Raw genomic sequence first — 21,093 nt, 5'->3', positions numbered from 1 at the left:
TTCCATTGAAAAAATAAACTTGCAAACTAAGTAAGAGCCTAAAATTAGCAAGAAAAAAATTGAAACACCAAATTGTCACAAAAATTTTGAAGTAAGAGAATGAAGATTATTGATGAGTCTGCTTGATTGATTTCCTGGAGAGATGGTGAAGGAGCCAGTTGTTGGATTTCTCCACCCGTGTTTGGGTACGAATTGTGTGTCGTTGGCCATGAGTACTTGTTAAACGCCAGACCATTGACTTAGCCATCATCAAAACCATTGACTTATCACCTACCCATCATCAAAAGCATTGACCTAGCCACGAGTACTTGTGATATTAATTAAAACATCAGATTAAAATTTGACAATTTTCTAATTAATAGTGGGATAGTTTACTTATTGTTTCAAATATTTCTCTATCACCCGTCCTCCCTAGTGGATTTGTATGTGCATAGAAATGTCATGTAGTACCCGAATTCAGACCGGGTCATCGTTGACGTTACTTGTACAGAAATATAAACACACAAAATAATACCAATTACATATTACATTTTCTTTGTTGCTAAAAATAAATAGGAGAAGCGGTGAATATGCATAGGAATGAGAATCCACGTCGTGGTAAACTATGATAAGATCTTATTGCATTTCTTAGTTACTTCTTTTCTTGTTGATTATTTCTTTATACATTTCCAAAACAAACATGACTACTTCTCGCCACTCGACCACTCTGATCAGCTAATTAAATAGGTATGTGTTAATTCAATAGGTTCAGTTAGTTGACTTTTGCTAAGACGTCAATAATAAGTTCTCACAATGAATGCCATCAAAAATAAACTATCTCATTAAGAAGGAAGCAACACACATATAATCATGTTCTAGTGATAGGACATAAGAGCATCCACAATGGTAGAACACCTAGTGGTGTTCTCAAACAAAAGAAAATTATATTAAAAAATCAGAATAATAAATAGTTGAAGAATGTCAATTGTCTCTCAATTTTTCTTTAAAATTTTTTTTTCAATAAGAGATGTTCTAGATTTTTTCTTTCTTTTTTCTATTGATAAAGTTTGTGAACTTTCAAGAACTCCACTAATGTGATGCCCTAAAAGAAGATTGAGAGAACAGTAAAAAATACTGAACTTACACATTTTTACCAAAAAACGTAATTTTTTCATTTATCAAGAAAAACATATGAATTTTGTTGATCGAATCAGATTAGATATAAATTTAGTCAATTTTATTTTTCACTTAACCTGCATTATGTCGTTTTGATAAATAAAATAAAAGCTAATTAAATTCACCATAAAAATATTGAACTTAAACTTTGGTCAGATTTTTTCTTTTGAATATTTTGCACTAAACTTTGGATGTCGCATATTGTTTTACAGCATAAGCCCATGAAGAATCGTAGAAAGAAAAAGGCTCATTTGCTTGAGCCCACACTAAAAGTAGGAAGATGAATCAACTGCAACTATCAGATCATCATTGAACAAAAGGATTAGCAAAATCGTCTAATGAAATTTGACGGACCAATGGAGGGGAAAAAGGAAATGTTTCATTCTGGTGAACATCTCTCTTTAATGTTTGGTCACTGTGAAGCGGAAGTAACTTCTTTAAGAACCTCTTGTGAGAGGTCACCTGGATTGTACTCAACTCCAAAGCATCTCACAACCTCCATCTTCGGATTCAACAAGTACCTATACACCCAACAATGAACATTTAGCTCTCTTTTTCATCTTATGAACAAACAAGAATTTGATTTGGTATCCTAAATACTTACATGTTGTGAGAAGTATCAACAAGGTAATCGTCTCCATCCTCTTGAACCTTCTTGAAATAAACACGATACTCTTGCGCCATTTGCCTCATTGCACTTGCAGATCCAGTCAATCCAAGTATTCTATCATCAAATTCTGCAAACAAAAAAAAAAATTATGAGCAAATGTAACGTTGAGAGTTTAGAAAATAGCTTGAACACGGACCTTTCAAGTAGGCATGGAGATGAGAAGGTGTGTCTCGTACAGGGTCAAGAGTGACAAAGACAGGCAGGACCTTCTTGTCATGGTTAGACTCTGATAAAGACAAGACATGCTTAGTGAGATGTCACATAATATAGATAAAACTGGCTCGAGCTTTGTTTTAAGTGACTCAAACCTAGTTTATCAACAGCTTTGGAGATCATCTTCAACTGCTCAGGTCCAACATCAGGTGAAAACGAGTATCCAAAGTAGAGCAGCACCCATTTATCACGCAAGTCTTTCTCAGTGACAACCTTGTTCTGTGTACTCATAAGCGTGAACGGACCTCCGATAATAGGACCTCTGACTGTTGTATTAGAACCACAGCCACAACCGCTACTATTGCTGCTGCTTGGTTGACCTGCAAAACGTAGGAAGCAGAGACAAGATCTTAGAAACACCCCTATCAAACCAAATGAAGAATCTCTCTATACCATACCTTTAGGCACAGCTCTCCTCTCGTCGTTGTAATGAAGAAAGGCTAAGAATCCAGTAAACCCAAGCGCAAGTGCTGGCTGCAATATAGAGTAATCAAAAACTCCAAAAAAAAACAAACAAGTGAAAGTGTTTTTTTTTTCAAAAGAGTTATTACAGCAGCATAACGAGCACGCGAGCGAGAGAAAGTCTGAGCTGTTCCGACAGGCAAAGGGTTAAGATCTGTCCTTCCATGGGTCGTCCCTTGTCTTGTCGATTGACTGTAATTGGCCGATTGAATCCTTCTTCTACAATTTTTTTTGCTTCAAAGTCGTTACAATGTTTAAAGGTCGAAACTTTTCGAGAAAACCCAAAACGCCACCAGAGCATAATAAATAAAAATCGAAGCTTTATTGAAGTAACTAAGTTAAAACCCCTCACGGAGTAGGAATTAGAGTTTAAGAAAGAAGAATAAAGACTAACCCTCGGAGAAAACTGGCGGCTTGATTCGCACCTTGTTTGCAGGAAAGAAGAAGACGCCGAGCTGCAAACATTTTTGTTTTTCTTAATTCAAATCAATCCAAAGCTTAGAGCCATTTTTTTCCGAATTCGACTACAAAAAAATCTCTACTTTCTCCTTCTGTTGAAAGAATCTTTTTTTTTTCTTGGACAGAAGCCAAAAAAGAAGATTAATTTACTAATGTTTTTTTCTTGTTGCCCAAGCTCGTCTTCGTGTTCTCAAAATCTCTTCTTTTTTTATGGGTAGTGTAATTTACTTTTTTGGGTTGGTTGACACGCTATATCCTTTTTGGGCCCTTATAGTTAACAAAACTTATTGGGCCTCGGTTACAGTGTTTGAGCCTTGGATTAATAAACAACACAATCCAGCTTCAGATCGGTCTGTCGATAAAGAGAGAGAATTAGTACTTAGAATCTCTTTCGATCCATATCAGTGTTTTTAAAACCGGACCGACCCGATGATTGGATCAGGTTTAACCATGAACCGGGCTAGATCTAATAATTGGTTTAACCATGAATCGATCACGTAACCGGATTGGATCTTAAAGTTATTAAAATACTAAAACTATCAAAAATCTATAAGTTATCTATATAAACATAAAACTAGTTTATATTTATAATGTTTTATGTTTAAAAATTATTTATATATTAGTTATGTATCATATTTACTAACATTACTTTTAAATTTATCACTAATATAAATTTGGTAGCACTAGTTCGGAGCCAGGTCAGGTAATGTCGTAGTGATTCCCATGTTTGAGTTTTAAGTCGAAAACCTCTTCCCAATTCTTGGATTCATTTGCCCACAACCAGTGGCCGAGCCACTTAAGAGGTATGGTGGTCAACTGAACCATGTGGAATCTATAAATATAAGCTTGTAGGCCTAATGTGCACGTTGTTATTGTGATAATTTAGTTCAGATCCCACCTTTTGACACACATGCCATAGGTCCAAATTCATAGATGTAACTTTTTTTTTAATCTATAATAGATGCGTTATAACCCATATAAAAATGAAATCTAGCTCAGCCAATGCCCATATAAAAGCTCAGCCAATGCCCAACCTCAGTTTACTAGATTTAAAATCAACAAGAAAACATTTCCTCTACATTTGTTCCTCTTCTACTATTTTAAAGTCAGCACCAAGCACAGACAAAAACAAAAACAAAGACAAACATAAACAAAAAAACAAGTGGCATAGTGTCACACCAAACTAATTAATAAAAGTTCAGAAAAGCTACCAAAGAATAGGTAATAGATCTATATGAATCGTTGGTGCTACCAAAGATTCTAAACAATGTTATAAGAATTAAATTTATAAGACATTCACTAAATAACGCAAGTAAACGTATGAACTTGGAACCGTAAGCCCAGCATTAGACCACTCAACCTTTCCCCAAACTTGACCATTTTGGCGCTTTTCAAACGCAACCAAAGCACAACAAATAGTCTTTTCATGACAATAACGACGAGGCTGCGCAAACTTGTCCCAAATGATTAAGAGTTTCCCACAATACTCAACTGTTTCAATCAAACCACGACGACAATAACTCTTATTCAACGAAGACAACCCCTTGACTAGTTTCCACTTGTCACAATTTGTGTCATACCACTTGCAACTTTTCGCACGACAAGAGTAATATAAATCACCTACCATTACCATAGACCTACTATCATCCACGAGTGCTTTTTCTGTAGCGTCCCACTTTCGTGTTTTTGGATCATAAACAGAATCTATCTCATCGATGCTCCTAACGTATATCTTTCCTTCGATAATCCCTGTTTCTCTAATCATCGAAGAGAATCGGAGCTCAGCCTTAGGGTTAGGTAAAGTTTCCCATGTTTGAGTATTTGTATCGAAAACCTCACCCCAACATGATTTTTTGGATTTGTCATCATTGCAACCTCCCATTACATATATCTTGCCATCTAGTTTGCACGCAACGGGATACGCTCGAGGTACAGTCATGTTGGGTGCGTTACGCCATACAACACTCTTCTTGTTGCGGACAAACATTGAGGGGGACGGAGGATAGCTTTGTCTGAGTGCATAGAGATCTGAACCAACCGTACAATAGGACGACGGTTCTCGAGAATTGTAGGAAAACGGCACTTGTACAAAGGTAGATCTCTTCTTCACCTCCTCCTCGTCAGGTTTTATCCAAAGGGTGAACCATGTTGGAAGAGGACGGTCGGGAAGCTGTAAACATATATAAAAAATGTCTTCTTGTGTTTGGTGGTGAAAGCGTGCGTGGTTGAGGTCAATGGATAAGATGAGAGAGCGAAAGGTTTTGGAGACTAGGGAGAGTTTAGGGTAGTAGGACCTCGATACGCGGGCAAAGCAGTTTAGAATAATTACATCTGGAAGCGACAAAAACGACTGTGGAGGAGGTGGATTCGGTTTCCTCTTTTTCCACGGTGGTTCGACTATGAGACTTGTAGCCGCAGAGGCGACAGCTTGAACCCAAGAGTATACCATTAGAGTAAAGTAAACCCACGATTAGGTCTTTCCAAAAACACTATCAAGCTTATAAATACTTTTGTTTTTGATATTGAAAACTAACCCCCCTGATTTTGTTTAATTATCTAGTCGATCCGGTTTATAAAACTAAAACTTAAGGGGCTTACTGAATTAAGAATTTGAGAAAATTTTAAGATTTGAGTAAATAAAAAAAAAACTGAGATTTGAGTAATCTTAAAACAATTTGTTACAAGTTCAAAGGTTTTTGGAGGAATTCCAGAGGTTTTTTTTTAACACAAATTATATTTTAAATATTTATTCAAAATAATATTTTATTTTTTAAATTACTATAGTTTGATATTTTTATTGTTTTATGAAATATATAAAATATATAGTTTATAAAATTTGATTTTCAAGATTTATTTTTCATTTCAAACAGTTTGATTTTCATTTTAAAAATGTGAAATATTTTAATTTTATGTTTCAAATAGCGTCATTGGAAGTGGTATTTGGATTCATTGGATTTTTAAAATCCATATTTTCTAATTAGCTAAAATTTGGGAGAACTTATAAAACCCCTATATATCGGCTTCTTTTTGCTGACAAGAAATAAAAAACCGGTTCTCTTTATGTTTTAATTTTCTAAACCGGATCGACTAGATATTAAAAAATCAAGGGATGAGTTTTCAATATATAAAACAAAGGTATTTATTCACTTACGTACCTAACCTAATCGTGTGTTTAGCTAGCCTATACAGTATACAGTATAATGATAGACTCTTCGGTTCAAGCCGCCGCCTCTGCGGTAGTCGAACCACGGTGGAAAAAGAGGAAACCGAATCCATCTCCACCGTCGTTTTCGTCGCTTCCAGATGTAATAATACTAAACTGCTTGGCCCGCATATCCATGTCCTACTACCCTATACTCTCCCTAGTCTCCAAGACCTTTCGCTCTCTCATCTTATCTAGAAACCTCAACCACGCACGGTCTTACCACAAAACACAAGAAAAGTTATTTTATATATGTTTGCAGCTTCCTGACCGTCCTCTTCCCTTATGGTTCACCCTCTGGATAAAACCTTATCAAACCGAGGAAGAGAATATGAAGAAGAAGAAAGCTACCTTGGTACAAGTACCCTCTTCCTATGCTCGTAGAGAACCATTGTTAGTCCGTACGGTTGGTTCAGATAAATATGCATTAAGACAACGCTATCCCCCGTCCCCGTTCATGTTAGTCCGCAATAAAGAGAGAGATATATGGCGTAACACACCTAACATGACTGTCTCTCGAGTGAATCCCGCTGCATGCGTACTCCACGGGAAGATATACGTAATGGGAGGGTGCAATGCAAATAAATCCGCGAAAAGCTGGGGTGAGGTTTTCGATACAGAGACTCGAACATGGGAGCCTTTACCTGACCCCGGAGACGAGCTCCGGTTCTCTTCAGTGATTAGAGAAATAAAGATTATCCGAGGGAAGCTCCTCGTTAGGAGCAACGACGAGAAAGACTCTGTCTATGATCCGAAAACACGTAAGTGGAAAGCTACGGCAAAAGCACGCGAGGATGACAGTAGGTGTATGGTAGGTAATATAAATTACTCTTGTCGTAGGGAATGTTGCATGTGGTATGACAAAGAGGGTAACGAGTGGAAACATGTCAAGGGGTTGTCTTCATTCAATAGGAGTTGTCGTCGTGGTTTGATTAAAACAGTTGAATACTGTGGGAAACTTTTAATCTTGTGGGACAAGTTTGCGCATTGTGAAGAAAAAACTATTTGTTGTGCTTTGGTTGCGCTTGAAAAGCGCCAAAATGGTCAAGTTTGGGGGAAGGTTGAGTGGTCTAATGTTGTGCTTACGGTTCCCAGTTCATACGTTTTCTTGCGTTCTTCCGTGATACGGATTTGATCAATTGTATCTACTTTTTTTCTGTCGGGAATGGCTTTTAGATTTATTTGTTTAAACATTGGTTATATAAAACTATTGGTAGCTTTGCTTAGCCTTTATTAATCAGTTTGCAACTTGTTTTTTCTCTAATGGTTTTTCTTCTCGTCTATGTTTAGTGCTGATGACTACAAAATAGTAGAAGAACAACATATTTAGAGGAAATGTTTAACTAGTTGAATATAAATCGTCAACGGAGGTTGGGGGCAGATAAATCTATGAACTTGGGGCGAGGTTTTCGACTCTAAGACTTAAACTGGGGGGTGGGGGGAGGGGAGCCTCGATTCTCCCATTAAAACAATAGAGGTTATATTGGGGGGAGCCTCGATTCTCCCATTAAAACAATAGAGGTTATATCCAAAGTAAGGTTTACCTTATAACCACGAGAAGATGGATTATGTTTACGATCCGAGAAAAAAAAAATGGAAGATGGATTAAACTGGGGGGGAGCTAGATCCTCGATTCTCCCATTAAAACAATAGAGGTTATATTCAAAGTAAGGTTTACCTTATAACCACGAGAAGATGGATTATGTTTACGATCCGAGAAAAAAAAATGGAAGATGGAGTAAACTGGGGGGAGCTAGATCCTCGATTCTCCCATTAAAACAATAGAGGTTATATCCAAAGTAAGGTTTACCTTATAACCACGAGAAGATGGATTATGTTTACTATCCGAGAAAAAAAAATGGAATAATGTATAAAAAACCTATGTGTTTCTTTTTGGTAAAGAATGTATGGTACCGTTACGGTACAGAAAATTGTTGATTGATATAGTTAATATTGTGGGACAAGTTTGTGCATCCCGATCGTCAATATTAATATGGTTGGCGTGCGGTGATTGCACTTAGAAAACGCACTGATGATGAAGTTTGAGGAAGATTGTACATTTTGTGCAGTTGTACATAGGGTTCCAATTCATATGTTTTCTTGTTTGGGCTAGTGACATTCCTTTGATCAACTATAAGAGCATGTTTATTGGGAATTCTTAGGTTGAGGTTTTTAACGGAATATAAGAAACCGTTTTTTTAATTTTTAATTAAAAAATTAAGAACCAGCTCTTAAATAAGAGTCCAATGTTTGTTTTATTGTGTATCGTTACATGAACACATAAAGATTGTGCATCCGCAGTTTTCTCATGGTTTAGGAAGTCATGCAGTAAATCATGTTATCTATATTCTTCACAGATTTTTTTGTTAGTATTAACTTTAGTTTTGGGATTTCACTATTATGAAATTCAGTATTTTTCTGAAAGAGAGTTCTTAATAGTATAGATCGGGATTCAGAGGAGGTATCCCAACTTGAACACGCCACTTTTTAATATATATAGAATTTATTTATTAGATAAGATAATTTATTAATATAATATAAATTGGCTAAAAGGATAGAAATATATTTTAAAATAAAAGACAAATCATATATAATCTGTTATTATCTGAAAATATGTTTCAATCATAAAATTTTTAAAAATTAAGAAACCAAAATGTATAATTAAATATTAATTAAATAAAAGTTGAATGTTGTATAATCGAAAAGGAAATTTCAGTGATTTGAAAAATTTTATTTATAAGATTTACTTATTATCAACAAATGTAGTATATAAAATATTTTTTAAATATATTTATAACATGTGAAAGTTTTCAAAAATGTTAATGAATTTTGTTCGGTGTAAACTTTTTGAAAGCATAAACAATAACTTATCGATGAAAGTCAAATGAATATGCTCGCATATTCGGACAAAACACCTAGTACATATGTACGTGTGCTGTGAATTTGGTGTTAAATCCAAAATAAGATAAGATTATTAATTAATTGATCTTAACTATTGTCAGAAATTATCTTTATTTCTTTAACTATCATAGACTCATTTCAACAAAACAAACAAAAAGTCATTTCAAATTTTGGATCACACGTCAATTAATTAACCCGCAAGCAAACTTATCTGGACGTACGAGGGCTTCTTTGTGAGAAACTAGAACCACATGAGTTTCCAGAGCTCAATAATAGGCCTTGTTTGAAGCCTTCTTATAAGGCTCTTTTGTCTTCTCAAGACGGACATTGACTTATATTAAGTCAATGGGTCAGTTTTCAAGTAGGTTAAACAAATGGTATATATACTGTGAATGCAGGTTTTTATAAAAGACCTAAGACTGTGACCATTCTGAAAACAAGAGGAACGAATAGGAAAAGAACATAGATGAATAAAATTGCAGGAATGAAAGGAAATGGTTGTTCCATCTCAAATTTAACAAGGAACAATTTTGTTCTTTATTTCTCTAAAAAAAAAGGAATGGTAGGGAATGAGAAGAAAAAACTATTTCTTGTGAATGATGATTTTTTTCAAGAACATTAAGAAATTGATAATTTTTCATCGTTCCTTGGTCACCATTAATACCCTTAATAATGAAGTATACAGAAGAAACAACATCTCGAGGCTGGTTTGATCTCAAGAAGGCGAAGAGGTATTTTTAACATAAGATCACTATATGATAATTCTTATTTTATCATAATCTACAAAGCTTGATCTTACTTTTGTTACAATCTCAGCTGCTATGAGTTCCGATGTCGAACAACTGCAGAAGAAGAAGAAGAATCCATCTCCTCGGTCGTTGTTATCACTTCCAGAAGAAATAGTTGTAAACTGTCTAGCCCGAATATGGAAATCTTACTATCCAAAACTCTCCCTAGTCTGCAAGACCTTTTGCTCTCTCATCTTATCCATGGAGCTCTACGTGGCTAGATTGGAACTTGAAACCCATGAAAACGTCCTTCACGTCTGCTTACAGCTGCCCGATAAAACCCGTACCTCGTGGTTTAGTCTCTGGTTAAAACCTGACCAAACCCTAACCAACAACATCGGTAAGACGAAGAAACAGAACTCTACCTGAAACACTATGTTGGTACCAATACCCTCGTCTTATTCTCCACGTGTACCAATGTTCACATGTGCGGTTGGTTCAGAGTTATACGCCATCAGCAAATACAATATTACTCCCTCCTCCGTCATGTGGGTCCGTTGTACGAGTACTTACTCGTGGCGTCAGGCCCCTAGCATGACGGTAGCTAGAGCAAATGCCGTTGTGTGTGTCTTTGATGATAAAATTTACGTGATGGGAGGTTGTCATGCAGATGAATCCACGAATTGGGCTGAGGTTTTCGATCCAAAGACTCAAACATGGGAACCCTTACCTGACCCTGGAGCTGAGCTACGTGTATCTTTGATTAAGAAAGTGGAGGTGAAACTAGGAAAGATTTGCGTTAGGGGCATTGAGGAGATGGATTATGTTTATGATCCGAAAGAAGGTAAATGGGATGTTCCAGAAGCATTTTTGATCGAAAGTGAGTGTGAGATAGATAACGTAAGGTATCAATGTGGTAGACAAAGTTGCTTGTGGTATGACATAAAGCATAATGAATGGAAAGCTGTTATGGGTTTGGCTACATTGAATGGGAATCGTCGTTGTTATTTTGTTGAAATAGCTAACTACGGCGGAAAACTGTTGATCTTGTGGGGAAAGTTTGCTCCGCCTCGTCGGCAAAACAAGAACATTTGGTGTGCGGTGATTGCGCTTGAAAGGCGCAACAACGATGAGGAAGTTTGGGGAAAGGTTGAATGGGCTAGTGTTGTCCTTACGGTTCCTAAATCGTATGTTTTCTTGCGTTGTGAAGTGAAGCCTGTTTGATAAATATCTGTGGTCATGCTTTTGTTTCGAGACTGTTGATTTGACCATCGACAATGCCTTTTTTCTGATGGTTGTGTATTGTTGGTTTTATATTTAGCTCTTAAACAAGCAGTTATCTAAAATAAGTACTATATTCAAATAATTTATTGGCAACACGAATGGGAATACATTCAGATATGGTCACCATAGTATACTGCCATAGCTAGTGCAATGGATTTTGGAATCGGTATTATGCTAGTTAACCACATACCACAACAGCCCATTAAGCTTTAATTAGCGAATAAGGGTGTGATTGGTAGTGGCTGTGAATGCTCTCTACAGCCTCATTTTTTCTAGAGCACTAATTCTACACTATCTTGATTTCTATTTTTTCTAAAGCTCACAGCCATTTTATAAAATCCACGACACTTCTTTGAATTTATGTCTTTACAATTTCTCTGGAGAGACAAAAACTTATAGTCCAAATTTAAAGATTTTTAAAAATTAAAAATCCAAAGCCAAAACAATAAAAACCACAACAATATTTCTACAGTCAAAAAATGAAATTACAACACTTACCAATCAACCCCTAAGTGGAACTAGATAGTGGATATCAACAGCCAAGGCAAATTGGCCATTTACACTGAAGATGCATAAATGGGCGAGGTTTATAAAAAAAATAGTTGCGCAGTGGAACTACTTTGAGCCACCGGCTAACGTGTCTAATAAAAGGAAAAAAAATCATATGATGATCACCTAGAAAAATCTTGTGTGTACAAAATCCACAGCCTCATACTCATCTTATTCGAAAATCATTTTCATAAACAAATTAATACACTTGACATGTTTTGTTCTTCATATAATTTTATTGGTGATCAAAATTTCTATCCCATTTGGAGACCAGTGGTTGGTGATACCAGTTAAACGCCGGAAATTAAAAAGAACAATACAAACTTTTTCTCCTACACTTCCACATGGTCTCGTTGGAACGCATGGTTCTTGCCATCTCTTATTTATGTTTCTTTTTATGGTTTTTGTACTTTCTTTAACCGTATTCCCCCTTAAATAAAAGTATTACTTTCTTATTTCCCTTGATTTAATTAGTTTAAAGCCCATCAACCATTCACTAAATCATTTAGACTTTGTAAACAAATAATTATAACAAGTTAGAGAAGATTGTCCAAGTAAAATATCGACACATAAGTCCTGCTCCCTATAATGAGGGCATCTGAGTCACATGCTTCCACATGCTGCCAAAGAGTTTGGAACTTCCCATACACACATATATATTATATATTAGATGTGGTATGCGTATGAACACAACATTCAGAGAACACGTGTTAGAAAGTCATTCATAAGAACACCTTAAGATGATCCCAGATGGTTCAAGAAAAAAGGAATCTTGGTCATGTGAACTGTTCTTGGGGTTTCTAATGAACAACTATAATATATAATTTCTTTACATTGTAGATACATCCAATGAGGTATTATATAATACATAAGTACGCAAGTCTTGCTGGTCTTGGATTTAATTAATTGAAGGGTTCATTTACCTAATTTTTATTGTTTTGATTAATTGCTTATTGTTTTACTTATTACAAGTTTAGGAAACTTTCTATGTGTTTCGTCTTTACACATATTTCTTTAAATATATTTCATTAAAACATTAAAGATTATTACATTTAACAAGAAATACGATTCGTGGAATATTTATATATATATATACGTCGAACTTTTTGGAGAATAGTCGATTTGGGCAGGTTCCTTAGAAATTTAATCTCGGCTATGTTTTTATTGAGTTAAAGTGCTAACATTATTATTACAAGGAAAGTAATGCCCGAAATTTCCAATTTATTTATGTCAAAGTGAAGCACGTTAGCTTCAGTACGCTTGCATTCACTTGATATCAAACTATAATTTACAAGAATGCATGCATTATTTTCATACTTTCTTGAATGAATAAATCTCTTAAGATTGGCCTATGTGTAAAAGAAAAGGTCTACGAACTTAGAAAATTACGGCGAACAATAATTGGTCGAATACTACTATTATCGTGTTTCTAGGATTATGAATTTTAGTCGGTCAATAATTGGAGCCTGAGATATTTATTTTTCAAAAGACATAGTTGTAGAAATTAAAGTTTAAAAGGTGAAATTATAGAGAATCTATCTCACCTTTTCTGGTGGATTCCAACTCTTCACTACTAACTTTTTTTCTTTCCAACAAGTTTTAAGATATTGTTTAGAGTCATGCATTGTTAACCTATGCTTTTTCTTAGTTGAAATTCCTAACCCAATGGAATAGGGTTTTTTTTTCTTAAGCCAGAGTAGGAAAAAGTGTTTAAGCCAAAATAATAATAATGATAGTACATACTCCCTCCGTTTTTTAATATAAGTCGTTTTACAGCTATGCACGTAGATTAAAAAAACCATTAATTTCTTATATTTTCTAAACAAAAACATCATTAATTATTTACCTAACCACACAATTCAACCAATAGAAAAATATAAGATATATTACAGTTGGTTATACAACATTAATTGTTAATAAATTTTACATAGAAAACCGAAAACGACATATAATTTGGAACAAATTTTTTTCTTCTAAAACGACTTATATTAAAAAACGGAAGGAGTACTTATTAATATTGCTTGATTTAATCATAGTGGACATATATAATATAAGGTCAAAGTCTCAAACCTTGTCCTCGGTTTTGCATTTTTCATATTTTAAATTCTACAAATAGGTAATTCTGTTTTCCAAATTTCTTATGAGTAACCAATTTTAAAAAGAATACGATAGAATTTCCTTGCTAAACTCTAATTATTTGGTAAAATAGTTGGCGAGAGTTCGAAATTTATCGTAACTATGTTTTTATATTTTACAGAACATTGCCAAACGACTCAATTCTCAGACGCATTATGATTTATGACACATATGATTCTATGAAAGATTCGGATCTAGAGTTGCTTCCCTTATTAATAAAAGCAAATTAGGGTTTGTGTAGTCGATATACATTAAATACTCCGAGGTTTGTTAAATAGTTTGAATAAGAAAATACATTAGTTAATTTAGTGATAACACGTGTCAATGATGGTGTGATTGGAAATCTCAGACAAGCTTCACAGTTCACGAGCCAATTGGCTTAATTCTCAATTATTTTTCTGTAGCATAGGAGTCTCCCTAAGAACTTAGGGTCGTTTAAAATGTATACGCACTTCATAATTCATATAGATTAAAATATTACTGCGATAACAATTTTGGAGCTTTAACATTTAAACTAGTTAATGGATCGTATAGTTAAAGCTATAAATTAATACGCCACCAAATCTCACAACGATCTTCTTGTGGCATGTCGGGAGAAATGGGTGTAGTATCACTAATGGTTTGTTCTAAAGTTGACAGCCAATAACGTAAGACGAAACCCTAATCAAAGCCTAAATAACGATAATTATTTATCTAATTACCTACAGTCATTAACAAAATGTTTTCTTCCTAATCTCTGATGACTTCAAACACACTTATAATTAGGTCCACGTCTAGGATATAAGAAGTCAATCAAGTTGGTACTTTGAACATGTTAATTAACTAGAGCTAGTTGTTTTTTCCTTACATTAGTTATAAGGAAAATATTGAAAAGTCTTATTTTGCATCTTCTCTCAGAGTCAAAATATTGAATTGACCACATGGGATGGTGACCCTATAACAATTCAAATATTAATATTAGACTGTCTAAATTCTAATTTTTTTGGAAAGTATCAAAAATTTACCAACAAATAACAATGAGTTAAGGAATTAAATAAATAGAAAATGGTTTTCAAATAATTTTTTTAATAATTTATGTTTTGTAAAAACTAATGTGTATGTAGTTTAAAGTTTAAAATTTCCTAATAGTATATATATAATCAGAGAAATGAAAACAAATAAATGGTGTACATGTGTGATTTAATCATTTTACAAAGATTTATCACTTTTTAAAAATAAAATATACAAACATTAAAATTAAAACCTGAAAAATAACTCCCAAAACATGGTTAAGAATATTAACTGGCAGTCGATTATATAACCTACTCAAAAACAAAAACAAAAATAAAAAGTATTTTGAAAAGTATAAATTGATAGTATATATCTATCAAAATAAAGAAGCATCTCACCGCCAAAATTTTAAAACCAATTTTTATTCAAAATTCTAATTTGGCAATATAATAGAAACCGATTTTTTATTTAGTTCAGATATTTTAGGTTTACTCTTTTAAATATGAAATGGAGAATCAGAATAAGAATATAAAAACTCAAAATTTTGATTTAAAAGTAAGTTAGTAGTATATTTGATTGACTATTATCAAACATTCAACCCTGAACTGAACCGTGCTAATTACATCAATATCGGGAAATCGGCTAATTCCTACATCAACAAGGATCAACGGTCCCGATCAGTACATAAACATGTTACCTGTGCGAAAACATACATCAACTAGTACAAAATTTAATTTTCATACATGAACTTTCAAAATTTGGTTTTATCATACATTGACCTAATTTCCGTTAGTCAAACGTTGAGTTGTCGTTAACCGGTAATAGAAAACCGGCTAATTCCTACAACAACAGGGACCAATGATACATATCAATACATAAACACTTTACTTGTGCAAAAACATACATCAACTAATACAAAATTCAAATTCAATACATGAACTTTTGAAATCTGGTTTTAACATACGTTAAAGCTTGATATTTACCTAACTTCAACTAGTCAAATAATATCGAAGATAAATTGTCTGTCACGTATTGATTAAGTAAGGTTTTTAATGTATTATGTGGTAATTAAACTGTATTACGCGGTAATTAAATGAGAAAAATAAATCATGTATGTCAAACGATTTTTTTTGTGTGTAATTTATTAGTTAGTTTTTCTCTTTAATTTTTTCTTCAACTTTTACGACAACAGAAAACACTAACACCAAAAAAATGAAAGAAGACAAAATTGAACAAAGAGAAAAGAGAATTTCTTCGATAAGCTAAACATTTTCATTTCTCTCTGTCAATTACTACGTACTATGGTTTAATTATCACATAATACAATAAAAAACTTTACTTAATCAATACATGACATACCATTTATTTTCGGTATTATTTGACTAGTGGAAATTAGGTAAATCTATTTTATTAAATTTAATTACAAAATAAAACTAACATTATTTTCAACAGATTTATTACATTTTTTCTTTCCTTATTTTCACTCAACTTAACTACTTTATTAATTGCATTTTTTTCAAATAATTTGACAGCATGTCTTATAAAAATATAAAACAGAACTTACCTATTTTTAAGTGTTTTATTATATCTTTTACATTTTTTTTATACTTCTTAACTACTTCATTAAGATATGGATATCAAGTATACGGTTGGGTATGGATTGGTTCTTTCGGATATCAAATTTTTTTAGGTTTTGAAATTATGCTTTGTTCGGGTATTATAAAATTTTGGGTGAGATTCGAATAGGGTCTTTCAGATCCGGATGGCTTTGGTTTTTATGTATAGGCACATAATAATTAACAAAAATTTATATATTTAGGAATGTCACTAAACAATTTATAAAAAAATTAACAACAAATATCCGCACGGACGCGCATGTCAAGCTTTAGTGTATGTTAAAAACAGATTTCGAAAGTTCATGTATTGAATTTAAATTTTGTATTAGTTGATGTATGTTTTTGTACAGGTGAAGTGTTTATGTATTGATCTGGACCATTGATCACTGTTGATGTAGGAATTAGCCGATTTTCTGTTACTGGTTAACGACAGCTCAACGTTTGACTAACGGAAATTAAGTCAATGTATGATAAAACTAAATTTTGAAAGTTTGCGTATGAAAATTAAACTTTCTAGTAGTTGATGTATGTTTTCGCACAGATAACATGTTTATGTACTGATCGGGACCGTTGGTCCTTGTTGATGTAGGAATTGGCCGATTTCCCCATCAATATCTGATAGAATTTGTGTACTTTGATTAATTGTCATTATTTTGAACTTAAAATCCAAAAAAACTTATTAAAGACTGAAATATAATTTAATACTGATATGATAGAGTTACTTATACCATTATAGTTTCATTTCATTTTTAGAATCATGATAAAATTTAGATGATATATGTCAAGTATTTATATACATGCTCAAAAAAATTATACTCCTTACGTTTATGAAAGAAAGATTTTATAGAGTATTCACGCATATTAAGAATATAATAAATGTTTACAATTAAATTTATTATTTATTTTACTCTACATTTCCCAGTAACCATCAATCAATAGTATTTAATCAATTCAAATATTTTCAATTTTTTTTTAAAGCATACAATTTATCAATATTAACTATTAAAAATATTTTAAAATTTAAAATAATCTATTATTTTGGAACAAAAAATAACTCTAGAAAATTCTACTTTTAGAAACAGTGGGAGTACAAAACTAATCGCAATTATGTAAACTATGTTCTTTAAGAATTGACAACAATTAGTAATAAGATTTTATACATACGCGTTGAGTACAATTTGTTTTCTTTGTTTGTCAAAGATACGGTGAGTACAATAGGGAAAAACTAGATTAACAAGTTATTAAAAAAGATTTCATTCTTATATATATATGTACTTATAGCTCTCATCATGCGCCAGATCTCAGTTGTTCCCATTCCACTAGACGTTGCAAGAAATCCATAACCTGTGAATAATTTAAAAATGGTGTGGTCAGTTAATGACATATGCACAATAAAGAACAGTTTAAGGAACTGTAAATTATTTAATAGGAACTTAATAACATAGGTCGAACTACAAACTTAATACCTCATCAGGCTCTTGCAGAGAATAAGACGCATTAGTCTCCTTCGGAAATTTGGATACAAGAATGCCAAGACCTTGTCTTTTGTCTCTTAATATCTACAACATCAGTTGAATCAAATTTACTTAGATCGTTGAAAATAACTTTTTTTCTTGGGCAAAAGAACAATAACGATTTAATTTGAATATTACAGTAATTACGATGTTATATATATATACCTTAAATGCATCTTCGTCTGTGCGATCATCGCCGATGTAAATGGGGAAAACGTCAGTACAATTAGCATACCCTACGCAGGCCAATATTAATTTTAATTAATACTATTGATCTCAACAGTAGTCATGTTACTGATCATAATTAATTAGTTGGTGAAGATTTTACCAAGTGACTCTAATAAAAACTCTAGTGCTTTGCCTTTATCCCACTTAATGATAGGACGAATCTCCAAAACCTGAACGATTATACCAAAACATAACCCATTAATAAAGTAAACATAAAACCATTAAGTAAACAATATTAATATCTTACTTTTCTTCCTTGAGTAATACGGAGTTTAGGGTATTCCTTAATTACTGATCCAACTTGATTAGCCAGATCACTCCAGTTCTGTCAATATATAAATTAATTAATTATTTGATCAAAAAGAAAAGAAAAAAAATTAATTAATCGCCTCATTTTATTTTTTTGTCACAGTAATAATAGAATATTAAATAGAACAATAAATAGAATATTATCGTACTTTCTCATCTACGCGTCGGAAGTGAACAGAGGCACAAAACTTATTGTTCTCTACGTTCGCTCCAGGAGTTACTTTTGTTTTCTCCACTAATTTTTGATAAACCTGCACAAAAACATTTAAAATAATGTAAGTAACAATAAAGTAGCTTTTTCTTATTATATATATATGAGACTGGATCTTGAAGGCGAATGTGACCTCGTCGATCATGGGGAGGAACTCTGTAGCTGGTTGGCAAAGAAGAGATTTACCCTGTAATTTTCATAATAACACTTGAAAATGAGAAATATATAAGAAAAAAATCTAAAGTAGAAAAATATTAATGGTTTATTTACGTCAACAGACTCAATTGATCAACACTATAGAAAAAAAAACTTACTTCCTTATACTTGGACCCTTGCGCTGGTCCCTTGATGTCCATGCCATGACTTCCAGCATAGTACAACTCAGTCAATTTCACGAAATTATAAACCTGAATATTGTCATTGTTGTATTTAGATTCAGTATTTAGTCATGACTAATAATTAATCGCGCTACTTTAAAATTTAAAATACCTTTTCTCTGCACCTCCCACTAACTATGGCAGTCGGAAAGCAAATTGCTAGTTTCCTTACTGTTCTTCTCATCTAAAAATCAGACCGAAAAACAGAATAAGTAAAACATATTTTCTTTTTGAATAATTAGATTTCTTCTATTGTTTATATATATAGGTTTAGAAATGAACCTTCTTAGACATGAAAGCTCGATCTGGATCATCAACAATGGGGGATAAAGTGCCATCATAATCCAAGAACATAACGATTTGTTTTCCTTCAGAAACATGAAGAATCTCTTCGAACATATCTAAAGCTGATGGATGCTCTGTCTACAAAAATTATACAACCCTCGTCTATTATAAGAGAGTAGATAAGCAGATATAAAATCGTGATGATCACTGAATGATATACGTACGAGCCAAGAGCTTTGTTTCATCAAAGATTTGAGATGAGTAGGAGAACAAGCCCTCATGGAATCAACCCATGAATTGACAAATCCTCCTCCATTGTTGATACTAAGATCTTGAAGAACTTTCTTCTTCAGCGTCGTTACATCCGTGTTTGATATGTTTCCTGTTTCTTTTTCCATATGTTTTGTGTTTTCTTCAACGAATCTTACTGAAAGTAACATAAAAACAGATGAGGACATATGAACTATATAAAAGTTTTTTTACGTATTATCTAACAAACTGAACAACTTACGTACCCATTGTTTCTGTTTGCAAATATGAGCCGAAAGAGAAAGAGATTTGAGTTGTGAAATTGTAAATCAGTAAGTGTGTGTGTGGGCTTGATAGAGACAGAGGCTGAAGTGTGGTATGGTCTGAATTTATAGTTGCAAATTATTATAGGAAAATAAAACATAAAACTTTTAATGTTTGGGCAATATTTTTACTTAACTAAAAAAGAAAAAGGAAAACCAGATATTGCGGTGTGTCTGAACGCTGGAACCCATTCGACTGTGGGGCCTACAAAGCGCTTTCCGCCTTTCCCGCTCTTACCGATCGTTAAGTTAACTTCGCGCTGCAGCGTTCCCAGCAACTGCTACGTGGTCCCCTTCCATTACTACACCATATGCTTTCTCAGTTTCTTCTATTTTTTTGTTGCAATATTAACAAAATAATATTATGCATTAAATTGTAAAGTTGCAATTTTTTTGGAAGGTTTATGAAAATTACAAAATACATAAAATTTCAACATATGCTAGTCTGCTGGTAAATTTTTTTCTTAGTTTACTTGTTTTTTTTCAATAAATCATGAGTTCTAATTAATAATGAGTGAGTGTTGGTATATTATATACTAACTTAGAAATACTATATTGTTAATTAGTCTAATTCTGTAGTACACATACTTTTAAAAGGTTTTACTGTTTGATTCCATCAAAAGATGTATTCATACAAAATATTTTCTTATGGTGAGATACATGTGAAGTAAATACATCTACGCATATCCTAACTCCTTGAGTTAGATTAGCTCTCTTGGAAACTCTGGGGATATCGACCGTTCTATATTTTTCTTTATTAATTCGCCTTATTATAAATGTGTTGTACATTATAAAAAATAAAGATTAGGCAACCATATTTATCATCTAATTCGGAGTACTATTAAAATCGAAACCCCATATTCTATTACATTGTTCCGCAATTTAAAAAAAAAATCAAAATGAATTGAAGAATTTTCTATTAAACAAAATAATCATGTTAGCTCATTATTTTAACGGTTACGATTTACGAATAAGGACTTTAGTGGTGCATCAGCCAATCATGCCCGCTAATATGTAATTTTATAAAATGACAAGTGTCTCGTAGTTGCATCGAACATTTCCATTAATAATTTCTGTTAGCTAATAGCTATTAGTCTATAGACTATATAGATGTTGAATTTTTTTTTAAATACCACGTGGGTAAGCAGTCATCACTAATAGAGATTCCTCGAGAGTTCGAATCACAGTTGTGTGCAAAGCATATATTCGGGTTTATTCCGTCGTCAGTTTCG

At 33.1% G+C, this 21,093-nt stretch overlaps 4 protein-coding genes and 1 pseudogene across 5 annotated transcripts; 2 read left to right on the top strand and 3 right to left on the bottom strand.

Moving 5' to 3' along the window:
• Positions 1-1,290: 1,290 nt before the first annotated feature.
• Positions 1,291-3,135, bottom strand: LOC106361366 (protein SCO1 homolog 2, mitochondrial). Of its 2 annotated transcripts, none has more exons than XM_013801102.3 (7): positions 2,895-3,135; positions 2,590-2,719; positions 2,437-2,512; positions 2,134-2,358; positions 1,962-2,051; positions 1,760-1,892; positions 1,291-1,676 (listed from the first exon to the last, which is right to left on the bottom strand). In XM_013801102.3, exons 1-7 carry the CDS (start codon positions 2,963-2,965, stop codon positions 1,568-1,570), a joined length of 834 nt encoding a protein of 277 aa, XP_013656556.2. In that variant the 5' UTR covers positions 2,966-3,135; the 3' UTR covers positions 1,291-1,567. The 2 variants fall into 2 exon arrangements, with proteins under 2 accessions (XP_013656556.2, XP_022545832.2); XM_022690111.2 differs by having other exon boundaries at positions 2,590-2,734; positions 2,895-3,026.
• Positions 2,895-5,542, bottom strand: LOC106359054 (F-box/kelch-repeat protein At4g39753-like). Its single transcript, XM_048737859.1, has one exon. The coding sequence runs from the start codon at positions 5,406-5,408 to the stop codon at positions 4,245-4,247; it is 1,164 nt and encodes a 387-aa protein (XP_048593816.1). The 5' UTR covers positions 5,409-5,542; the 3' UTR covers positions 2,895-4,244.
• An 88-nt stretch (positions 5,543-5,630) lies between these two features.
• On the top strand, positions 5,631-8,293 carry LOC106359055 (F-box/kelch-repeat protein At4g39753-like). Its single transcript, XM_022690626.2, has one exon. The coding sequence runs from the start codon at positions 6,160-6,162 to the stop codon at positions 7,294-7,296; it is 1,137 nt and encodes a 378-aa protein (XP_022546347.1). The 5' UTR covers positions 5,631-6,159; the 3' UTR covers positions 7,297-8,293.
• A 994-nt stretch (positions 8,294-9,287) lies between these two features.
• On the top strand, positions 9,288-11,810 carry LOC111213870 (annotated as a pseudogene).
• Positions 11,811-17,503: 5,693 nt separating this feature from the next.
• On the bottom strand, positions 17,504-19,986 carry LOC106361367 (probable trehalose-phosphate phosphatase H). Its single transcript, XM_013801103.3, has 12 exons — positions 19,805-19,986; positions 19,514-19,716; positions 19,287-19,427; positions 19,117-19,188; positions 18,942-19,034; positions 18,761-18,814; positions 18,566-18,667; positions 18,355-18,432; positions 18,208-18,277; positions 18,045-18,115; positions 17,832-17,924; positions 17,504-17,709 (listed from the first exon to the last, which is right to left on the bottom strand). Exons 1-12 carry the CDS (start codon positions 19,806-19,808, stop codon positions 17,653-17,655), a joined length of 1,038 nt encoding a protein of 345 aa, XP_013656557.2. The 5' UTR covers positions 19,809-19,986; the 3' UTR covers positions 17,504-17,652.
• Between the last annotated feature and the right edge of the window lie 1,107 nt (positions 19,987-21,093).

The sequence above is a fragment of the Brassica napus genome, chromosome A8 (genome assembly GCF_020379485.1).
Source record: "Brassica napus cultivar Da-Ae chromosome A8, Da-Ae, whole genome shotgun sequence".
Lineage (NCBI taxonomy): Eukaryota > Viridiplantae > Streptophyta > Magnoliopsida > Brassicales > Brassicaceae > Brassica > Brassica napus.
This window is presented reverse-complemented; position numbering and strand designations above follow the sequence as displayed.